The sequence below is a fragment of the Brachycentrus maculatus genome, unplaced genomic scaffold (assembly GCF_059751285.1).
Source record: "Brachycentrus maculatus isolate JH-2025_06_01 unplaced genomic scaffold, ASM5975128v1 h1tg000482l, whole genome shotgun sequence".
Lineage (NCBI taxonomy): Eukaryota > Metazoa > Arthropoda > Insecta > Trichoptera > Brachycentridae > Brachycentrus > Brachycentrus maculatus.
In genome coordinates this window covers 140001-163446 of record NW_028281229.1, presented here as the reverse complement: position 1 = coordinate 163446, position 23446 = coordinate 140001, and the positions used below count along the sequence as shown (strand labels likewise).

At 30.9% G+C, this 23446-nt stretch overlaps 2 protein-coding genes across 2 annotated transcripts in view; both read right to left on the bottom strand.

The window, feature by feature from the left end:
* Window positions 1-11621: 11621 nt before the first annotated feature.
* On the bottom strand, window positions 11622-16402 carry LOC148302075 (uncharacterized). The gene is made up of 4 exons (XM_088272202.1): window positions 16270-16402; window positions 15118-15276; window positions 12808-12954; window positions 11622-12487 (listed from the first exon to the last, which is right to left on the bottom strand). The coding sequence occupies exons 1-4, from the start codon at window positions 16360-16362 to the stop codon at window positions 12299-12301; spliced, it is 588 nt and encodes a 195-aa protein (XP_088128328.1). The 5' UTR covers window positions 16363-16402; the 3' UTR covers window positions 11622-12298.
* A 6083-nt stretch (window positions 16403-22485) lies between these two features.
* Window positions 22486-23446, bottom strand: part of LOC148302074 (uncharacterized) — a 4827-nt gene continuing 3866 nt past the window's right edge. Inside the window, exon 4 of the mRNA XM_088272184.1 lies at window positions 22486-23358. Coding sequence (XP_088128310.1) covers window positions 23173-23358 — 186 coding nt within the window. The 3' untranslated portion in view covers window positions 22486-23172. The remainder of the gene's footprint in view (window positions 23359-23446) is intronic.

The following is a 23446-nucleotide window of genomic DNA, read 5'->3' as shown; positions in this document are numbered from 1 at the left end:
ATGCTGATATGATAACAACATAATATAAGAACAACATGTTGTGAATGAAAATAACTGGCTAATTATAATCTACATAAAATCGTGTTTTCAGGCGTTTCCCAGTAGGTAAAATCAATCCGAGAATCACACATCCAAACAAAATAGTTTTTGCTAAATAAAAAGATTTCTCGATCCAACATGGCCAAGATGGCCCTTGTGAACTTACATGTACAATGTCATGAGATTAATGATATATTTAGGAAATTTCAGTAGTATGGTGGTCAATCATGGGCCGAAAGGTAAACGCTCCACGTGCTTAAAGTGATCACTAACCCAGCCTTTGAGGGGTCGTATTACAGCCCAGACTTCCACCATCTTACATTTTTTCGAGAAATAAAAATACTTTGTGTTCTGATCCACTCACATTTTTATTAACCAACTAGTTTCGGCAACAACCTGTTGCCCTCTTCAGGGTTTATTTTTATTTCAATATTCAAAATATTCCATCATCTTCTTCATCCATATTGAGATTTCAAAAATAAAAAAAACCTTGATTGTTGGATCAAAAAGAGAATCATTTCTTTATTCGTTATAATATAGGTTAATTTAAAGTTTAGTTTAAATTAATTAATCAATTAGGGAATTATTTCTTTATTCGTTATAGGTAGGTTTGGATTAATTAATAGGCTTCAATTCTTCTTTTTCAGACTGGTTAAAGTCAACAAAGTGTCGAGACAGAAAACATTAGCACTTTCTGTTGAAAATGTCACTTTTACTTTGAACCTTCCCGGAAAAAAACCGTCCCTCAAAAACCAGTTAGCGACATTCTCGACATCCATTGGACCGATGTTATTAAAACCCTAGAAAATGAAAATTTTGTAAGTAAAAATTAATATGGATAATAACACTTTTTAAAACAGCAATATCCCGCAAAGCCTCTATTAGAGTCTTGTCTGCAGGTTGGATAGTAAAGATAGGGACGGTAAATGCAAAAAATACATCACAAACACCCTGACCAATTAAAAATAAATCTTTTTTGGATTTATTTTGAATCGAACCCACAACGCCAGTTTCGCGTCGAGCGTCTACCCTACTGCTAAACTCCCTTTTTCCTTTGCTTTACTTATTAACATCAGTTTGTAATTTAGGTTTTTTTTTAATGTTCAAGTACTATCTACCCTCTGATTGTAAACAGCTATGTAAGGTATCAAACGTTTTGACCCATATCACTAGTCTGTTTTTGGTTGGTTGGAAGATATTCGTTTTTAACCAAAAGCTCACTAATGTACACGTATTTCTTTTCTGTACATGAAGTTTAAATAAGTTTATAAAATAATGAAGGTGAAGAATTAAATTAAAAGTATGTAAAAAAAGGTTTGCCCTTTTCAAGTTACACTGTGGATCTGTCAAAATAAAGGAATCCAGAACACTCTTCTTCATAAAGGGAGTTTCACAGATATCGTCGAAGTTCAAAGTGGTCGCCAGTTCGAATCTCTTCCCGGACCATTTCCATGTTCGAAATCTAGCCTAGAAAAAAAAAATCTTTAAAATATTATAAATAGATAAAAAAATATATATAAAAATGGAGCTTAACGAACACTACAAACATAAACAGACCATACATCGGCTGTCCAAATTTAAAACACAGTAAGGGACATTTTTTTGTAGTAGGTTTTTTTGCATTTATGGACTAAGTAGACTCTACTAAGTCCAAAAATAACAACTACAAAAAAATGTCCCTTACTGTGTTTTAAATTTGGACAGCCGACATGATAGCTATCTCGTACTCGCATCGCAAAATCGCATAAAAATAATCCGCATAAAAACAGACCAAAGTGTAGTCGTATAAGTAGGGAACCACGTTAACAAAAATTACCTTTAAAGGCCCGACATTCATTAGATTGGTTATGTTACCGGACAGCATAGTGTGACGAGATTTTGGATCCCTGCTAGTTGTTATATATAATTTTGTTGCATTGTAACGTTTGTAGCCAGCGCAAACAGTTATCGCCTCTATATCCGGTCTCACGGGCCCCTAAAAATGCGAGGAAATAAAACAGATTACACACAAGTTTTATGCGATTGCTACGAGATTTAATTTTTTATTATTATTACATACAACTTTCTACTAAGCCTCTACTCGTTTATGAGTGATTTTAGGAGTAACAAAGAAAATACACTGCAATAACCAGCGTTTTTTAAAACTATAAAGGTCCGTCATGTCAACCTTTTACAAAAAAAATATTTTCAAAAATTATTTAATTACAATTGTACAATAATGATGAATTATATATATATATATATATATATATATATATATATATATATATATATATATATATATATATATATATATATATATATATATATATATATATATATATATATATATATATATATATTATATATATATATATATATATATATATATATATATATATATATATATATATATATATATATAATATATATATATATATATATATATATATATATATATATATATATATATATTATATATATATATATATATATATATATATATATATATATATATATATATATATATATATATATATATATATATATATATATATATATATTATATATATATATATATATATATATATATATATATATATTATATATAATATATATATATATATATATATATATATATATATATATATATATATATATATATATATATATATATATATATATATATATATATATATATATATATATATATATATATATATATATATATATATATATATATATATATATATATATATATATATATTTATATATATATATATATATATATATATATATATATATATATATATATATATATATATATATATATATATAAATATTAAATTATTTAATTACAATTGTACAATAATGATGAATTATATATATATATATATATATATATATATATATATATATATATATATATATATTATATATATATATATATATATATATATATATATATATATATATATATATATATATATATTTATATATATATATATATATATATATATATATATATATATATATATATATATATATATATATATATAATATATATATATATATATATATATATATATATATATATATATATATATATATATATATATATATATATATATATATATATATATATATATATATATATATATATATATATATATATATATATATATATATATATATATATATATATATATATATATATATATATATATATATATATATATATATATATATATATATATATATATATATATATATATATATATATATATATATATATATATATTTATATATATATATATATATATATATATATATATATATATATATATATATATATATATATATATATAATATATATATATATATATATATATATATATATATATATATATATAATATATATATATATATATATATATATATATATATATATATATATATATATATATATATATATATATATATATATATATATATATATATATATATATATATATATATATATATATATATATATATATATATATATATATATATATATATATATATATATATATATATATATATATATATATATATATATATATATATATATATATATATATATATATATATATATATATATATATATATATATATATATATATATATATATATATATATATATATATATATATATATATATATATATATATATATATATATATATATATATATATATATATATATATATACGCCGGACGCCATTCCACCGCATTACATGAAAAAAAAAAGCCCTGGTAATAATAATAAATAATAATTGGAAGTATAATATATATTAACTTGTAATTTTTTTGATATTTTACTTGGTAAATAGCACCATTTCTCACATCTGACACGTATTTCGGTGCATTTCGCATCATTTTAAACAAAAAATAAATCATTATCCTTATCATCCATTGTTTACTTTGTGTAATACCAGTTTTAAAAACACTCATATTATTATTATTTACACAAAGTTGTCAATGCTTTAAGTATACCAAATGTAATAAATAAAACCTTTAATTTTAATGGGATTCTACTTACATAATCGATAATTTGACAATAAACATTTCTACCTATCTTGAAAATACATCCAAAAAAGTATACTAAATAGCACAGGCATATAAATTTTACCATAATGAGTTTTCTAACCTCCTCTGAACAAATTCATAAAACAACTAGTAAAATATACTATGGTAAAAAATAAATCGGAATTGCGGCATTTATACTATCATCATCATTATTTGAATATATTTTTAACTAATAAAGCAATTATTGTGGTTCAAAATGTAACTTTCAACAAACCATTTTCTATGTTTTGGTCAACGAACAGGAAATCACTCAAATTACGTACACAAATAAGAGAATTTAAACAAATTTAGATTACAAAAAGTGTCGGTTTGTGGTCCCGTGGTGTCGCGGACTCTCGAGTCAGAGTTTCTAGGTTCGAACTCATTATATTACGATTTGATACCTATTTTTTCTTATAATGAACCGCTTAGGCTCACCAAAATAATATGAAATTGAAGAATCGCTCGCCGCGAGCGATGTTACCACGTTACGTTACGATGAAATGCTCCGGTCAGTCACCACCCTTGGAACCATCAACCCTTCGTTATGGGTAAAGGGGAAAAAAGTCTACAAGTCTATGAAAAAAATATATGTTGCAGCTGCGTGACTTATCATGCGTTTGACAGCTAATATATAAGAGCATTAAACCTTTCTGGTCCATATTTTTTTTAATTTTAAAATCCACCAGGTCCACAATAGATATACAGCATTACAGGGTTAAACAGCACATCCAAGTATTTTTAAAAATAAAATAACACCTTTGTTAAAAAATTATTTTTATTTTGAATGTATACAAATTTGTCTCTTATTACTATATTTTACACTAAATACGAGTGAGAAAAAAATATGTTTGCTTGTATTTTAACACTAAACTGATGACATTCGACAAAGGACTCACCGGAATAAAGTCGATGTCGAATGACATTCGACATAGGACTCACCGGAATAAAGTCGATGTCGAATGACATTCGACATAGGACCGGAAAGGGTTAAGTAATGCGTTGTCAACTTCAAGTATAATTATGTGCACAAACAAAAGTAAGTGCCATCTATCGCATACTGCGCTTTCATATGCATACACCACATACGTATTAAAACATGCCCTCGGCACGGGAAAGCCACATTTTTGTAAAGTGTAATTTGTAATTATGTGTATGATGAAAAATAAATTAGTAAAAAAAACAATGTTAAACATCTTCATTATATTTATTCCAATTTAAAAAAAAATACTAGAACTAAAAAGGTCAGGAGTTGAAATAATCGGCGGCTATATATAAACAGATGCACGAATATTGTTGAGCCAAAGAATATTTTGAAAGACAGGGTGGTGTGGCGTTCTATTCTCTGTCTACATCTGCGGTAAGTGGTGTGATGATCAGTTAGTTCTTTTTATTTTTACTAATGAATTTTAAAAAGGTATCAATACACAAAATGTCGGTATTGCCAGTAAAAAAGGTAGATTTGATTTTGTAGCGACCCGGGAAAAAGCCATCCTTCACAAAAAAGTTTGTAATGTTTTCAGCATTTATCGGCGGAATTGTCTTGAAACCCTGAAAATAAAAGGAATTTTTAGCATCACCCATTCTACTTGCTCACATGAAAGTTACAACATTTTGAGTGCATAAATACTTGTTCACAAATCTGGATTATCTCAAATTAGGGGTTACTTTATAATATTTTTGGGCAATTTGTTTCAAATTTTAACAATACATATAGAAATTCCAAAAATTTGAGTAGAGTGGTTGTCAATTATTGGTAAAATTAGTGAATGTTACGTGTGTATAAAATGATCAAATGCACAGACCATATAATTCTTATTCTTTGTTGAGATTCTGTTGCGGATGTTTTCTGTTTTATGTGTTAACTGTTTTTTTTTGCTGTTGCCTTATAGCACTTATTTTGACTTTATTGCTCTTCTCAACTAGTACATCTTATAACTGTTTATGTTTTTTTATTATAAGTTTTACTTTAGCTCTAAATTAAGTCTGCCCATGAATTTTCTTATCTCTTGCTTTATTTTATTCTTACTGTTTACTTTTAACTCATTTGCGAAATTTTGTAATTGGAATATTACAATTACCTGTTTTATTTGTAATTCATTCATGTAAATGTATTTATGTAAATGTTATGTTAAATTTCTAAATATATATACATATATATATATATATATACAAATATATATATATATATATATATATATATATATATATATATATATATATATATATATATATATATATATATATATATATATATATATATATATATATATGTAACAAAATACCTAGGTACTTACCTATACATTTTATTAAGTACCTACATATAGTACAAATCTACCACCAGATGTCGCATGCGTGGCGCTGAATAAAACAAAAGACATCAGATAGAAAAAATATAATATTCTGAACTGTCAGAATCAGATAGAGAGATAGAAAAATATTATAATGATAAATTAAGAATAAACATTAATTACAAAGCAACACAATGTTTATTTTATTATTATCACCCACTTTACTACAGAAATACAGAAACTTTTGACTTCCTGCCAGAATCAAATACGATAATACTTTTTTTTCTTCTATATATTATTGAAATTAAGATTTATTAAAAATTAAGAAATTAATGAAAAATGTTAATAATGTAGTTTTTGATGTTGTCAGCTCAAACGCTACACAGTGTTTTTATATTTGTTTAGTTTTCATTATGATTTTTTATCTGTGTAGAAAAAATATACTTTTTTAAGTTTTATTTTTGTTGAAAAATCACGTCCTGCTGGGTACAGCCATTTAAGTATCTTCCGGCATTGAAAGGGTTAAGGAAGAGGAATCACTACAATTTCATGATGAACAATTTCTTGATTTCTTTCAATCATTTATACATTTACCTTTATAAGGAAGCATTTTGAATCGGTCGGAAAAAGTATATCTAACGTAGACCTTGGCATGAAGGGAGTATCACAAAGGTTGTTGAAGTTCATAGTCGTTAATAATTCAAACCTCGTACCAGACCATATCCAAGTTCGAAATCTTGACTGAAAATATAAAATAAAGAATAGAAAATTAACAAGCTTCTTCAAACCCTTATCCGCACCCCAACGGTGCATAGGGCACTGCATCATATAAACACAGTGTTATCTTGATCGTTAACATACAAAGGAAAGGTGATCAGCCCTCCACTTCAGGTACCAGTCCAGGGTAATACTGAATAATAATATTAGAGTGAAAAAATCACTTTTCTTTATTTCACCTCCCCTGGGAATCGAACCTGGGACCTCCAGAATGGTAGCCAAGTCTGCTGACCATTACGCTTCAGAGGCGAACAAAGTTTATTTGTATAAGATGAAAAATAAGTTTGAAGCTTCTTTTTGGGTAATATATTATTTAAAAAAAAAAAATACATTACCTAAAAGGGCAGAATGGTGAATGATAAACTCACCATTTTGCTGTCGAGAAAAGACGATTCAGTTACCTAGGTCATGTACTTTGCATGTTCCTAGTTCATATTTGTATGGAAATTGTATTACGCAGCTCGCAGCAAATGGCAACTTGCCGCCAACGCGCCGTCAAGCGGCCACTGACTACGGCCATCCGATAAGCTAGAGGCTGGAAATCGGATCAAAAGAAAGCCTACTAGTTTAGATGTCTCGCTCTCTTATTTTGGAAATACCATATTTATTTGACAAATTATCTTTTTTTATCAAATACAATATTTTTAAATACTTTGCGATATGAAACCATAAAATTTAAAAAGTTGAATAATGCTTTTAAGATTAAAAAAATATGAAGTAAAGTAACTCTTACAATACTAAAGTTATCGAAAAAAAATCATATTTTTCAATGAGATTTTAACCCCCTTGTTCTAACAAGATCTATCCAGCTAAGTTAAATAATATTATCTGCCTTCGTAGTGTAATGGTCATCACGCTTGACTACCGTCCTGGTTTCGATTCCAAGAGGGGAGCGGGGTCAAATAAATATAAGTCATGTTTTCACTCTAATATTTATTCAATACCCTGGACTGGTACCTGGAGCGGATGGCTGATCACCTTTCCTTCATGTGCTAATGATCAAGGTAACACTGCATTTATATGATGCAGCGTCCTATGCACCATTGGGGTGCGGATAAGGAATTTGAAGTTTACTAAAATATAGAGATGTTTGTTATAACCATGATCGGTCCCGCTTTCATTAAAATGGTTATGTTGCCAGATACAATAGTGTCGCCAGATATTGGATCCTTTGCGGTTTGCAGATACCCGTTAGCAGCATTGAGACGTTTGTATCCTTTGCAAGTTACTATTGACTCCATCACTGTCCTAACTGGTCCCTGAAAATGAAAAAAAAAGACTTCATACAGTTAAACCTCGATATAAAGAATCTCTTTTATTTAACGAAATAATCGATACAAATGTAAAAAAAATGATTTCCTGTTTATATTATACATGCTAAAATTTAAAGAACCACGGTTATACATGTTATCTTGATCGTTAACACACGAAGGAAAGGTGACCAGCCCTCCACTTCAGGTACTAGTCCAGGGTAATATTAAATAAATACTAGAGTGAAAAAATCACATAATAATTAGACCTCCCTCAGGGAACCGAACCCGGCACCTCCAAAATGGCGTAAATTGTTACTGCAATTAGCATGTGCAGTAATAATTTACGGGAGACAACAATAGTTCATGGGGCATGTAGGTACGTATCCTTGTATATATTTTTCTGGGAAATAAATCAGTTCGTTATATCGAAGTTTTACTGTACTATATAAAATGCTTAAAGTTCCCTTTACAACATTTTAAGTGTGTCCAAATACTTGTTCGCAAATCTGGATTTTACTAAACTGTATTTTATTGTTACAAACTCATAAAAATAAATTTGTGACAACTGTTTCGCCTTGTCATGGCATTTAAATTAAATAGACTGATAGTACTTATATAGCTCAACAATTCTAGGAACTTAAGTAATAGTTTTAATAATAAGTAATAGTTTAAGCAAAACAACTAAAATTTCTACATATGTTGATCAAACTCGTGAAATAGTACATGTGAGATCACAACAGCCATCTATGTTGAAATAGGGAAAACTAGTGCATGTCAGACCTCGACTCTTAATGCGTGTTTGTTCTGCAACCCCTAGTGCATGTTGGTCCTCGGGTCGACCAAAATCTTCTTCTTCTTCTTCTTCATCTTGTTGTAGGCCTTGTGGCCTATTTTTAAGAGGGATTAGCCTCCTGCGATGTCGATTTCCAGCCATCGACCCAACTCTTTGGTGGTCTACCCAGAAGTCGTCTACCATAAGGCTGGCCGTAAAGTGCGATGTGGGGGAGTCTGTATGGTTTCATTTTCCTCACATGCGCATACCATTGTCTCCTTCTTTGCCTTCCCTACCTAACGACATCTTCGATCTAGCATATTTCCCTGATCCTGGCGTTTCTTATTCTATCGACTAAAATCGCATGTGAAACATTTTGTGTAGATGTAAGTGTGTGAATAGTGCTATGGAAGTGATGGGTAGTATTGTTTGCATGCTGTTGTACCTAGTGATTGTCCTGACGAAGAGATGGGTACGACTCGAAACCGGTAGACATAAAAATCTCGGTGAGTGGTTATATACTAATTTACTAACATTTTTGTTAGCAAAAATATACAACTGAAAGCTTTTAGTAAGCAAAAACTCTATTTTTTATATTATTTTTTTACGACTCATCAAAGATGAAGAAGAATATGGAAGTCTAGGTATTTACGAGGCTGCCGACCGTCATAGGCTGGTTTCAGTGATCAATTTACTCGTGTAACATTCACCAATTCCATGACGGTCGTCAGTCCCGTAAATGCCCAGACATCCATATTCTTCTTCACCTTGGATGAGATGTCAAAAAATAATATGAAAATAACTCTTGTAATCGGAGATAATTTAGATTTTGTGACCAAGTATTTGAACACACTAAAAATGTTTTAATTTTTTTTAATTTGGCGTTTAATTTGTAGAACTCCATTTTAATTTATGTATTAAATGTTAAATCAAACACTTATTATTTGAGACTACAAAGTTGTATTTTATTGTTAATTTATTTTTTTTATATTTGTACAATAAAATACGATTTAGTAGACTCAAAAAATACATAAAAAACCAACAAACAAACAAAAACTCTATGCTTAGTAAGTGTTTGATTTTCAACTTACATAATCCGCATTTTTTGAAATTTTTAGCTCACTCTCGCTCATTTTGAGGACGCACACGAGAAAATATATTATTAGAAAAACATATCTTAATTTCAGCATTATAATAATAACTCAGTTTCCGATTGTGAATCTCTAACGTACTGCTAAAAATACTCAACTGTTAGTTTATCACTACCGAGATCTCAAAAACATTATCATTATCATTATCATGCCCATTTAAAATTACCCCTAATTTATAAATGACGAAAAATACCGGTAATTTTGTCAATTACTGATCTATTAGCATTCCATTATTGTCCAGGGGCGTGCCTTCCATACAGGCAGAAAAACAGTGCCTATACTAACTTACCCGCGCGACATATAAAAATGCAACCGGTACCTACCCTACCATACCTAAGTCGTACCAGGTCACCTTTATTTTGTTTTATAATGAGTTCAAATCATATTAGGTCTATTGTGACATTCCTTTTATTACAAAGATCACTTTCAAATGATCTTTGAAACTTACTACCAAAAAACTTCACCTTACTACCTACATCTACCGCCTAGCCTAGTAAGTAGTACCTTGGTACCTACATCTACTGTCTACACTAGCAGGTAGTACCTAACTTACCTTACTACCTACATTTACTGCCTACCCTAGTAGTAAGTAGTACCTAGCTTACCTTACTACCTACCTTTACTGCCTACACTAATTAATTCTCTGTGCACGCCACTGCGTATCCCCATAGGAAAAATGTCAACGGTATTGTTGATCAAAAACGACTCAACGATTCAACAACGTCATAAATCAATAAACCTGATTTTTCAGGAGATCGTTTTTAAGGTTAAAAAATACAATAAAATTTATTAAAAATAGATATCAAGCCATTTATGGAACTTTTTACTGTGCAACAGATCTTTTTGTGTAAAACCTAAATGTTTTTTCTCCATTTAAAAAATATTTTGTGTACTTAAAAAATAAAACAACAATCCCTTTTCTTCAAAATGCAAAAACAACACGTTCTGCCCTGTAGTGGGTAAATAATAAGTTTAAAATATGCCGCTTTTGCTGGGATATATTATATTTTCTGGGCATTCCGAAAACATACACAACTGAAAATTGACGACTTTTGATATATGACGTTATTGAAAGGAGTGAGCTTTATTTTTCTATCTCTTTGGTATAGTGGAGGCTTTGGCTATATCTATTAGTATTTTAGGAAATAAATGTTAGCGCATTAAAACAAATTTAAGACACCATTGGCAATACATTTCTCATAGCTCCAAAAGTTCAGCTTCCTGAAATAATTGGTTAAAAATAATATCCATTTTGTGTTATAATTTTTTTTTATTTTGTGTATTAAAAGCATTGTTAACTTTGTGGTATGGTAATATAACACTCTCCTTATCATTCATCCTTTACATTGTGTAATACTACTTTAAAAAACTTTTGTCAAATTTTAAATGTAAAGAAGATTAATTGAATCATTCTGGTGATTATAAATTAAATTGTTCCAATTTGTCCAGCCTTTTACAGTGGAAAAACATCGCGTTAATTCATTTTCAGAATTAAAGAACATCTAACGTGCCTATATAATAATAATGTTTATCTCATCTTATATCTGAAGACGATAATTTAAAAAAATCAACAGGTATATAAATTTAACATATAAATAAACCTGGTCTTTGTTAAGATAATCTAGAAAAATTAGAAATAAGTAAAGCCACCAATAAAGACTTACCTAGTAAATAACCAACTAAATTTAACTACTAGTAGACTTTTAATAATATTCCTATTGTGATTCATTTGTCTTCTCTCTCTCTCTTTCAAATTTTATTTTTAAATAAAAAAAATCACTTTAGTCTACATTTGACCTGAGGATGGAATGATTATTCTGAAACCGGTGGTCGTGGAAAAGTGTTTTTGAATTACACAAAGTGAACGACGAATGATAAGGAGAAAATATTTTTTATAATTTTTCAATGATACAATTTCATTCAGGAATTAATTTCTCACGTTAATAAATCTCTTTTTGGTTTGAAGTACTGCCGTAGCAACTACTTCGATACACAATACATTTGCGGTGTCTGTGTAAAAGGAAACTTTTGTTTTATATCGTCCTGGAAAGAAGCCATCTCTCAGGACAAAGGCAATAGTCCCTTCCACGTCCACTCCTTTTATATCCTTAGATCCCTGCAAAAAGGAGTAAAACATTATATGACCAAATTTTACGTTTAACTCTTTCTTTCCGGTGAGGTGTACCTGGCGAAAATTGCTTGTAATGAATATCTCGATAAATTTGAAAAATAATAAGTTCAGGTTTTAGGTTTTCCTCCATAATACAGTTACGCATTGAATGAAAAAAAGCAACAATTATCAGGCACATTATAAAGACATTTTGGGAGAATTGGGGAAAAATTATACCTATATCAAAATGTGGCAATGAGTGCATGTGTGTACACAAAATGTGTCCAAGAACGAGTACCTTATAGAGATATGAAGAGGGATTTTACCTTATAGAGATAACACTTTGAATCCGTTAAAAAGACAAGATCGGTGATGCTCTTCGGCAAAAATGGTATAAGACAGATATTATCAATGTTTACTGTAACCAACTGCTCATATCTTGTACCGGACCACTTGTATGAACGAAATTTACCCTAAAAATTATAGATTTAAAAAATATTAAAAACATTATCAAATTCTTTGAGGTATAAACATATTTTGTCATATGTGTATGATAATAAATATACAAACAAAAGTGAGTGCGATAAATACGTATAGCAATCGTAAAATGTACGATTGTAAAACAAACCACACACACACTATCAAATACACTATGGGTTCTTGTTGAACACCTACTTAAATTAACAAAAGGGAAGCAAGATGAAAGCGGATTACTTTTAACACAGATTTCTTCAGTTCTAAATAATGACAGTCAAGAAATATTTAAGAATAATCGCGTGATTCTAATGTAAGCGCAGTTGGAGAAGGACGTGTCGATCACTGGACGAGCGGTGACGGAATGTGACGCCCTGGTTTTTGTTCGGCCCGAGCTCGGCTTCGTTCTGTTTGCGTGTTCGCTTTCTTGTTTGTTCGATTGTTGTGGGTTGCCACAACACAATATATTTTGTCAAATAATTTTTTAGAATTTGGTCATTTAACCTTATCTAACCTAGCTGCAAATATCAAAAGACATCAAACAATAAGATGTTAAAGGAATTTTGTATATTTCGCAAAAAAAACTCTTAAACCTACCCTCATTATCCAAAAACTCAGTTAAAAGCTTGATGTGTGGCATTTTTAGTCTGGCCGAAAATTCAGTAAGAATAAATTATTTTGTTAAAAATAAATATTGTTTTACAAATTGTCGCGAACATAAGCTTGAAGCCTCGGTCAGCCTCAAGTACCGGCCATTGTTTGGAAGGACCCACGGGGTCGAGCCAGACGTATGGTAATTTCCATGCCTGGGGCTCGCCTAGCAACTCTATCTTCCCCTTCCTCTAGACCTTTTTATTGCCCTCAGCCTAGGAAGGATCGCTGAGCCCCATGGAAAAAGTCGGCGTCCTTAGCCCTTTGCGGTTGGACGTGTTGCCTCGTGAGCTCCCCGGTTTTAAACCGGGGAGGTTAAGTTTAAATAAAACTAAATTGTTAAAGTTGTCATGTGAAAAAAGTGTGAGTGAATGTTGTGAAGTGACGACGGGGCGGTGCATCATTGTGGCTGGTTGCCGGCCTCATGCGGACCGTCAGGAGGGCGCTCCGCAGCGCATCACGTAGGTGACTTGGGCGAGTCATCCGGTATTTCCTCTTCGATACGCGGATTACGCCCAGCGCCTCGACGTGATCACCACTCTTCTCTCTCCCGCCGGCCACTTCATCAGCACAAGGGATGTCACACCACCCCCGTGCTGGGCTACCTTCGCGCCCTCACACACGGCCCCTAGCGCCCCCCTTCCGCGGGCCTGTCTCCAGAGCACCTTTGTCGCGTCGTCCTGCCGACGCTGCCCGCGAGTGTTAGTGTCGTCGATGAAATATTAAGTGGTGTAGATATGAGGTAATTTTTATGCTTTAATTAAGTTAGTTATAAGTATGTTTAGTGTAGGTTAAGTTTTATATAAAAGACAATTATCGGGTGTTTAGTTTTTAAGCGAGTGTTTTTGCCTAGAATTTTCACTCATGAATTACATGAAATTATAGTAACTTTGAACATAAAGAGTAAATCCACTCACAAGTAGGCATAGGCTATGAAACTTGAAAAGTTGAAAAGTTGAAGCCTGAGTAGGGACATGATAAACGGTGTTGCATAAGCCGTAGCTAGATTTCAGAGTCACTTGGACGTTAGGTAGTTAAAAAAAATAGTTTTTTAAGGTGGTAAACTGGTGGTTTCTTTTGTTGTTCAAATAATAAATCAATTAAAATGAAAGTGTTAAAGAGTTTCAATCTATTCCTGACCTACTTGACCCCTGCCTCCAGCATCCCTTTTTTCTCCGCTTTCCTTTATTTTTCCCTCTGCTGCTGAGGGGGGAGTGTCAAACTAAACAATTTATAAATGCATCCTAAAAAACTGATAATAGAGATGGAATGTACCATTATTTCTTAAAATCTCTTGACAACACGGTGTTTGAAAATGAATGCATAGAAACACGTGTCACAAAAGATTTCAAGAAATTGAAGTATTTACAAAAAACATAGTAAAACGTAAAAAAATAATACACAACAAGGCAAGGGTTAAAACATGATTTTTTAAATAATTTTTTTGACAAAATAAATTTAAGTCATGTATTAAAACAACATACAAGTAATGGTGAGGTTTTAAAAAATACCTTTAGTGGTCCAACGGTCATTAAATAAGACATGTTGCCTGAGACAATGGTGTTCCCAGAAATAGGATCTTTTGTTGTCTTTATATACGCTACCGTTGCATTGTATCGTTTATAACCAATGCACGTAGCAACAGACTCCACTACTATCTTGACTGGCCCCTTAAAATAAGTATTATAACATAAAATTCCGAAAGTATAGTTTTTCCAGCAATTCATGATAGTCATTTAAATTTTTCAACAGACTAAAAAAAAACACATATTTAGAAACAATATTGCAATAAAACTTTTTATATAATCGAATCGGTCAACAGATGGCCCCGGTATTTCGATAAAAAACATTTTTTATCATATGTCACCGTTTTTTTATATACCTAAATATATAAAAGTAAAAACATCAGCGAATAATTTAAGGAGAAATTTTTTTTTTCAAACCCCTATCCGCACCCCACTGGTGCATAGGGCGCTGCATCATATAAACGCAGTGTTGTCTTGATCGTTAACAATGAAGGAAAGGTGGTCACCCCTCATCTTCTGGTAACCAGTCCAGGGTAACATTTTTAAATATTAGAGTGAAAAAATTACTTATATTTATTTGCCCCCCCCCCCCCCCCGGGAATCGAACCTGGGATCTCCTGTTATAGGACGCGTGTGCTACTTGCGCGTAAACACTTGTGAAAAGCGTACTGCGTTGCACTTGTTGACGTCCAAATTAAACAGGACTCTTGAGTCCCCTTTTTGTCAGGAGGCAGGTTGGACTGGAGGGAGTTTTAATCAAAAAACACGGCATCGACTTTTAATATATATGTTTATTTGAAAAAAAACAAACAATACGGTAGTCAATACTCATGTGCTTCCAAACAGCTCTGTTCAGTTATGTTACACCCGACTCTCACGAAATACCAAATTAGACTATATTAAAAACTTTTGCCTTAGGATAGGGAATCATAAAATGCTGTACCAATTTATGATGGCCATGGGGACGCGTATCAAAGCCGGACAACGCATGACGAGTCCCTCGACTTTCTAGGTAGGATTGTAAAACGGCGAATGGGAAATGGCTGGGCCATAACACTCCGGAATAGTAACTGAGCGTGATGACCATTATACTATGGAGGCGGATGGATGGATTTTAGGAAAAAAAAAAAATCTTACTATATAACTGTTTTCCATTTCACATATGCCGATTTCAAGGTAACATCCAAAAAAACATAAAATGACAACGGAAAAATGGGCAAATTTTAGCATTCTGATGATTTGAACCTCACGTTTTTGAAGAATACAGTCAACTGCCTAGAGCTATTTTTGGTAATTTTATAATGCTTTAAATAAAAATCGTAATGGAAAATAAATTGCTATTCGTGAATTATTATAAATAGATTATTATTGAGTATTCTGCATATCTGTGTTTTGTGAATTAACCCTAAATAAGTCAAATATTCGACATTTAAAAAATGATTTATTAGTTTCCTTTGAAAAAATCTTCTTACCTATTACGTACAAGGATTTATAGAATATTTAGTTTACACGTCTTAAAAATGATAGAAGATGTGTATAGTTAATGATAAACGAGTAAGGTTGATCCCTTGAAACAATACAATAGATATAGCAATACAATGACTTAATAGATTCAATATCTTATATCAATCAAGAGTTGCCACAAAACTTTGTCTTATTCGTCTTGTCATATTTTATTACATAATAAGTCACCACTACATCTGAACTAGATCTGTTTGTCCTATTGCCTCATAATTTTTTGGCCAAATGCACATTTTCTGTCAAATGCTTCTTTTGCACATTTTGTTTCAAATTTTAAAATTTCTATAATTTATATTTGAGGCACTAACTTTTTGATTTTCCATTTTGTAATTAATTAGTGCATGAACGTATTTTAACGTTCCCTTTACCTTAAGATATCCTTTTCAGAAAGCTTATCTAAATAGATCTTATCTAAAATAATAAAATAAAATTAAAAGAATGTTTTCAAGTTTTCCTCAAATATATGAATAAAAAAATATATGCTCCTAAAAATTGGAAGATCCCAGCTGGAGCAGCAAATAAAAGTTTGTGTGTGATTAATCTATGTGTCAGTGTTTTGTAATTATATAATCCTATTTTCTAATTTTATAATATTACTCCTTTAGATTTTACTTTTCTTTTAGTTAAACTCTCTATTTGCTTTCATTTTATAATTATTATTTCATATTATTTCAGTCTTACCACTTTTATATTATCATTAAAAATACATAAAGCTGTATTATAAAAAGAATAAGCATACCCTCAGAACAGGTATCTCCAAATACCTAGTGAGGATAGACAGATATATATATATGTATATATATATATATATATATATATATATATATATATATATATATATATATATATATATATATATATATATATATATATATATATATATATATATATATATATATATATATATATATATATATATATATATATATATATATATATATATATATATTTATATATAATCCAGGATTCAGACATCACGTACAAACGAAAGAGTTTCTACTTTATAAAAAGTTTTTTATAAAGAATTTGATCAATATATCTAGAATTTCCAAGAATTTGAGTAGTGTGGTTGTCAATCATGGGTAGAATTATTGAAAGTTACGTGTGATTACACAAAGAGATCACTTGCAAACCAGCAAATGACGGTCGTAATGCCCAGACTTCCATATTCTTCTTCATTTTTGTCAGGATGTCAAAAAAAGAATTTAAAAAGTAACTCCTTATTGTAGAAAATCGACATTTTGAAACACACACTGAAAATGTTGTAAATATTACATTTTAGCAAGATTCTTTATTTTGACAATATTAGTTTGTTTTTCACGTATGCATGGTTTTTGACATCAAACATTGTTATTATGATTATTTGATCTCAACATAGATGAAGAATAACATGGAAGTCTGGGCATTTACAGGGCTTACGACCGTTATGGGCTGGTTTAATTGACCATTTAACATTTTACACTTGATGGTCGTGAGCCCTGTAAATGCCCAGATTTCCATATTGTTCATCATCTTTGTAGAGATGTCAAAATAAAAATTGTCAGAAAATAACTTTATAGCAGAAACAGAAAATAACAGTTATATCAGTTATGGCAAATAAAAACCTATCAGCGGAAGCTAAACTGGCAGTGCACAACGGAGTCCTGGTTCCAACTCTAATGTATGGGAGTGAAACATGGAGTTGGCAAAAGAAGGATGAAAGTAGACTGAATGCAGTCGAAATGCGATCTCTCAGAAGAATGTGCGACAAAACGATGTATGATAGATGTGCGAATAGTGAAATAAGGAAGGAATGCAAAGCTGAGATTAGCATTATCGATAAAATTAAGAAAGGTGTGTTGAGATGGTTTGGACATGTAGAACGAATGAGTGAGGAAAGAACGGTAAAACAAATTTATGAGGCGAATGTTAGCGGGAAAAGAAGCAGAGGAAGACCGAGAAAAACATGGCACGATCAGGTATGCCAAATACTTGAAAGTGGTCAGGTTAGGAGTCGTAACAATCGGCGGGTATGAATGAGGAGATGCATGAACGTGGAAGAGGCGAAGAATGTTTGCAAGGACCGAGTGGTGTGGCGCTCTATTCTCTCTGCCTACCCCTGCGGAGAAGCGGCGTGATGGTTAGTTAGTTATTTAGTTAGTTTCAGAAAATAACTTCTAATTGGAGATTATCCAGATTTGTGAACAAGTAATTGGACACACTCAAAATGTTCTATATCGAACATTGGCTACAACTTTTTCAGGGTTAAGTCCCAACTATGAATAAATCGTCATCATTAATGCATCTAATTTTAATGACACACGTCATTATATTTCTATTGATTTTATGACAGAGGCGAATTGCCTAATACATTTTGTATTGTAAATATATAAACATATATTTATAAACAAAATTTTGCCGTCTAGACTTCCATATTCTTCTTCATCTTTGAGATGTCAAAAAATAATATGAAAATAACTCCTGTAATTTGAAATAATCCAGATTTTCTGAAGAAGTATTTGGACATACTCGAAATGTTGTAAATCTATATTTGTTATTTGGCGTTTAATTTGTAGAACTCTTATTTAACTTATGTATTAATTATTAAGTCAAACAATTTTTTTTTTCATTTTATTGTTAATTTTTTATTTGATTATTTTTCAATAAAATACAATTTAGTAGACTCAAAAAATCAGTGGTTGATTTAACGTGTAACTTACTAACTAACTAACCACCACGCCGCTTCTCCGCAGGGGTAGGCAGAGAGAATAGAACGCCACACCACTCTGTCTTTGCAAACATTCTTCGCCTCTTCCGCGTTCATGCATCTCCTCATACATACCCGCCGATTGTTACGACTCCTAACCTGACCACTTTCAAGTACTTGGCATACCTGATCGTGCCATATTTTTCTCGGTCTTCCTCTGCTCTTTTTTCTACTTACATTCGCCTCATAAATTTGTTTTACCGTTCTTTTCTCACTCATTCATTTTTTAAACATGTAATATATAAAAAAAACATAAACAAAAAAATCTCTATGCTAAGTAAGTTTTTGATTTAAAACTTACATAATCCACACTTTTGGAAGTTTTTAGCTCACTCTCGCTCGTTTTGAAGACGCACACAAGAAAATATATTGATAGAAAAAAATATCCCAATTTAAGCATTATAATAACAACTACAGCTTCCGATTGTGAACCTCCAACGAACTGCTAGAAATACTCATATCGCTCATTCCTTTCAAGAACGTCACAATTCAAAAATCGTCAATTTTCAGTTGTGCATGTTTTCGGAATGCCCAGAAAATGTACTATATCCCAGCAAAAGCGGCATATTTTTAACTTAATATTTGCCCGCTACAGGGCAGAAAGTGTTGTTTTTGCATTTTGAAGAAAAGGTTTTGTTTAATTATTTCTTTAAATATACTTAATATTTTTCAAATGGAGAAAAAACCGTCAGGTTTTACCTAAAACGATCCGTTGCACAGTAAAAAGTTCAAAAAGTGGCTTGATATTTATTTTTAATACATTGTATTATATTTTTAAAATTTAAAAACGTTCTCCTGAAAAATCAAGTTTTTTGATTTATGACGTTCTTGAAAGGTTAGTTTATCAATTCCAAGATCTCAAAAACATTATCATCATCATTATCATGCCCATTTAAAATTACCTTTAAAATATAAATGAGAAAAATACCGGTCATTTTGTCATTTACTGATCTATTAGCATTCCATGATTGTCCAGGAGCGTGCCTTCCATATAAGCAGAAAAACAGTGCCTATCTTAACATACCCGCGTGACATATAAAAATGCAACCAATACCTACCCTACCTTACCAAGTCGTAGGAGGTCACGTATATTTTTTCTCTTTTTACAATGAGTTCAAATTAAAAAAAAATAAAATAAAAAATTGCTCACTGAGAGTCAAGTATTTTTATTTTTATTTTTTTTTGTATTTAATTTAAGTTTTTTGTATTTTGTATTAACTAATTATACTTAGAAACCTATACCCTTATACCCTGTACTATGACTATTTATTTTGTATACCCACACACAGGCCATGCCTTTGTGGGATCTTTTTTTGTATTTATTTTTATTTTTTATAAATATTTTTTGTTTTTGAATTTATGTAATGCAAAAGAATTTTAAATAAAGAAAAAAATATATATATTTATATTATGTCACAGCGACCATATTAGGTCTATTGTGACATTCCTTTTATTTCAAATATCAATTTAAAGACCTACGTGAGACATGCAGCTCACGACCTTTCTTGGTGGTAAGAACTTCACCTTACTACCTACATCTACCGCATACCCTAGTAAGTAGTACCTAGCTTACCTTACTACCTGCCTTTACTGCCTACCCTAGTAAGTAGTAGCTAGCTTACCTTACTACCTACCTCTACTGCCGACCCTAGTAAGTAGTAGCTAGCCTACCTGACTACATACCTCTACTGCCTACCCTAGTAAGTGATACCTAGCTTACCTTGCTACCTACAACTACTGTCTACACTAGTAAGTGGTACCTAGCTTACCTTTCTACCTACCTTTACAGCCTACCCTAGTAAGTAGTAGCTAGCTTACCTTACTACCTACCTCTACTGCCTACCCTAGTAAGTGGTACCTAGCTTACCTTGCTACCTACATCTACTGTCTACCCAAGTTAATAGTACATAGCTTACCTTACTACCTAACTTTACTGCATACCCTAGTAAGTAGTAGCTAGCTTACCTTACTACCTAGCTTTACTGCCTACGCTAGTAAGTAGTAGTTATTTTACCTAACTACCTAACTTTACTGCCTACCCTAGTAAGTAGTACCTGGCTTACCTTACTACCTACCTTTACTGCCTACCCTAGTAAGTAGTACCTAGCTTACCTTACTACCTACCTCTAATGCCTACACTAATTAATTCTCTATGCACGCCACTGCGTATCCCCATAGGAAAAATGTCGACGGTATTGTTTATCAACAACGACTCAACGATTCAACAACGTCATAAATCAATAAACCTGATTTTTCAGGAGATCGTTTTTAAGGTTAAAAAATATAATAATAAATAATATAATAACCATATCCGCTCCCTAGCTGGAGCATATGGAGTCCACAAACTGTCTCCAGGCTTTTCTGTCGGCTGCCAGCTCCTTTGCATCCTCCCAAGTCAGATCCGCGTCCCGAAGTTCTGACGAGAACTGCCGACGAATTGTCAGCAGTGGTCGTCCTGGGCGGCGCGAGCCTGATGCCTTGTAAAAGAGGCAAGCTTGATTAAGGCTCTCAGGAGGCATGCGGAGTACATGGCCAAGCCAACTGAATCGCCTTTTCTTGACGACAGTTGTGACCAAGATTTGCTGCGTCCTACGCCTTATCTCAAAAAATATAATAAAATGTATTAAAATTAGATATCAAGCCACTTATGGAACTTTTTACTGTGCAACAGATCTTTTTATTTAAAACCTAAATGTTTTTTCTCCATCTGAAAAATATTTAGTATATTTAAAAATATAATAACACAAAAGCTTTTCTTCAAAATGCAAAAACAACACTTTCTGCCCTGTAACCGGTAAATATTTAGTTAAAATTATGCCACTTTTGCTGGGATATAGTCCATTTTCTGGGCATTCCGTAAACATGCACAACTGAAAATTGACGATTTTTTTATATATGACGATATTGAAAGGTGTGAGCTATATTTTTCTATCTCTATGGTATAGTGGAGGCTTTGGCTATATCTATTAGTGTTTTAGGAAATAAATGTTAGCGCATTAAAACAAATTTAAGACACCATTGGCAATACATTTCTCATAGCTCCAAAAGTTCAGCTTCCTGAAATCATTGGTTAAAAATAATATCCATTTCGTGTTATAATTTTTTTTTATTTTGTATATTAAAAGCATTGTTAACTTTGTGGTATGGTAATATAACACTCTCCTTATCATTCATTCTTTACATTGTGTAATACCACTTTAAAAAACTGTTGTTAAATTTTTAATGTAAAGAAGATTAATTGAATCCTTCTGGTGATTATAAATTAAATTGTTCCAATTTGTCCATCCTTTTACATTGGAATAACATCGCATTAATTCAATTTCAGAACTAAAGAACATCTAACGTGCCTACATAATAATAATGTTTATCTCATCTTATATCTGAAGACGATAATTTTAATAAATCAACAGGTATATAAATTTTACATGTAAATAAACCTGGTCTTTGTTGAGATAATCTAGAAAAATTAGAAATAAGTAAAGCCATCAATAAAGACATACCTAAGAAATATCCAACAAAATTTAACTACTAGTAGACATTAAATAATATTCCTATTGTGATTCATTTGTCTTCTCTCTCTCTTTCAAATTTTGTTTTTATATAAATATCAGACCGTAAAAATTTCACTTTAGTCTACATTTGACCCGAGGAAAGAATGATAATTCTGAAACCAGTAGTCATGGAAAAGTGTTTTTGTATTACACAAAGTGAACGATGAATGATAAGGAAATAATATTTATATTATTTTTCAAAGATACAATTTCATTCAGGAATCAATGTCTCACGTTAGTTAATTTCTTTTTGGTTTGTACAACCTTAATAACTGCGTCGATACACAATACATTTGCGGTGTCTGTGTAAAAGGTGGATTTTATTTTATATCGTCCTGGAAAGAAGCCATCTCTCACGACAAAGTCAATAGTCCCTTCCACGTCCACTCCTTTTATATCCTTAGATCCCTGCAAAAAGGAGTAAAACATTATATGACCAAATTTTATGTTTAACTCTTTCTTTCCGGTGATATGTAACTGGCAAAAATTGCTAAAT

Bases quoted from the DNA above. Each gene is read 5' to 3' on its own strand.
- LOC148302075 (XM_088272202.1), bottom strand. From the start codon at position 16,362: ATGCTAAAATTTGCCCATTTTTCCGTTGTCATTTTATGTTTTTTTGGA. The intron at 12,955-15,117 runs GTATTTTTTAAA...TATAATTTTTAG, and splicing joins TGACCGTTGGACCACTAAAG to GGTAAATTTCGTTCATACAA. The intron at 12,488-12,807 runs GTAAAATCCCTC...TCCTTTTTGCAG, and splicing joins CAAAGTGTTATCTCTATAAG to GGATCTAAGGATATAAAAGG.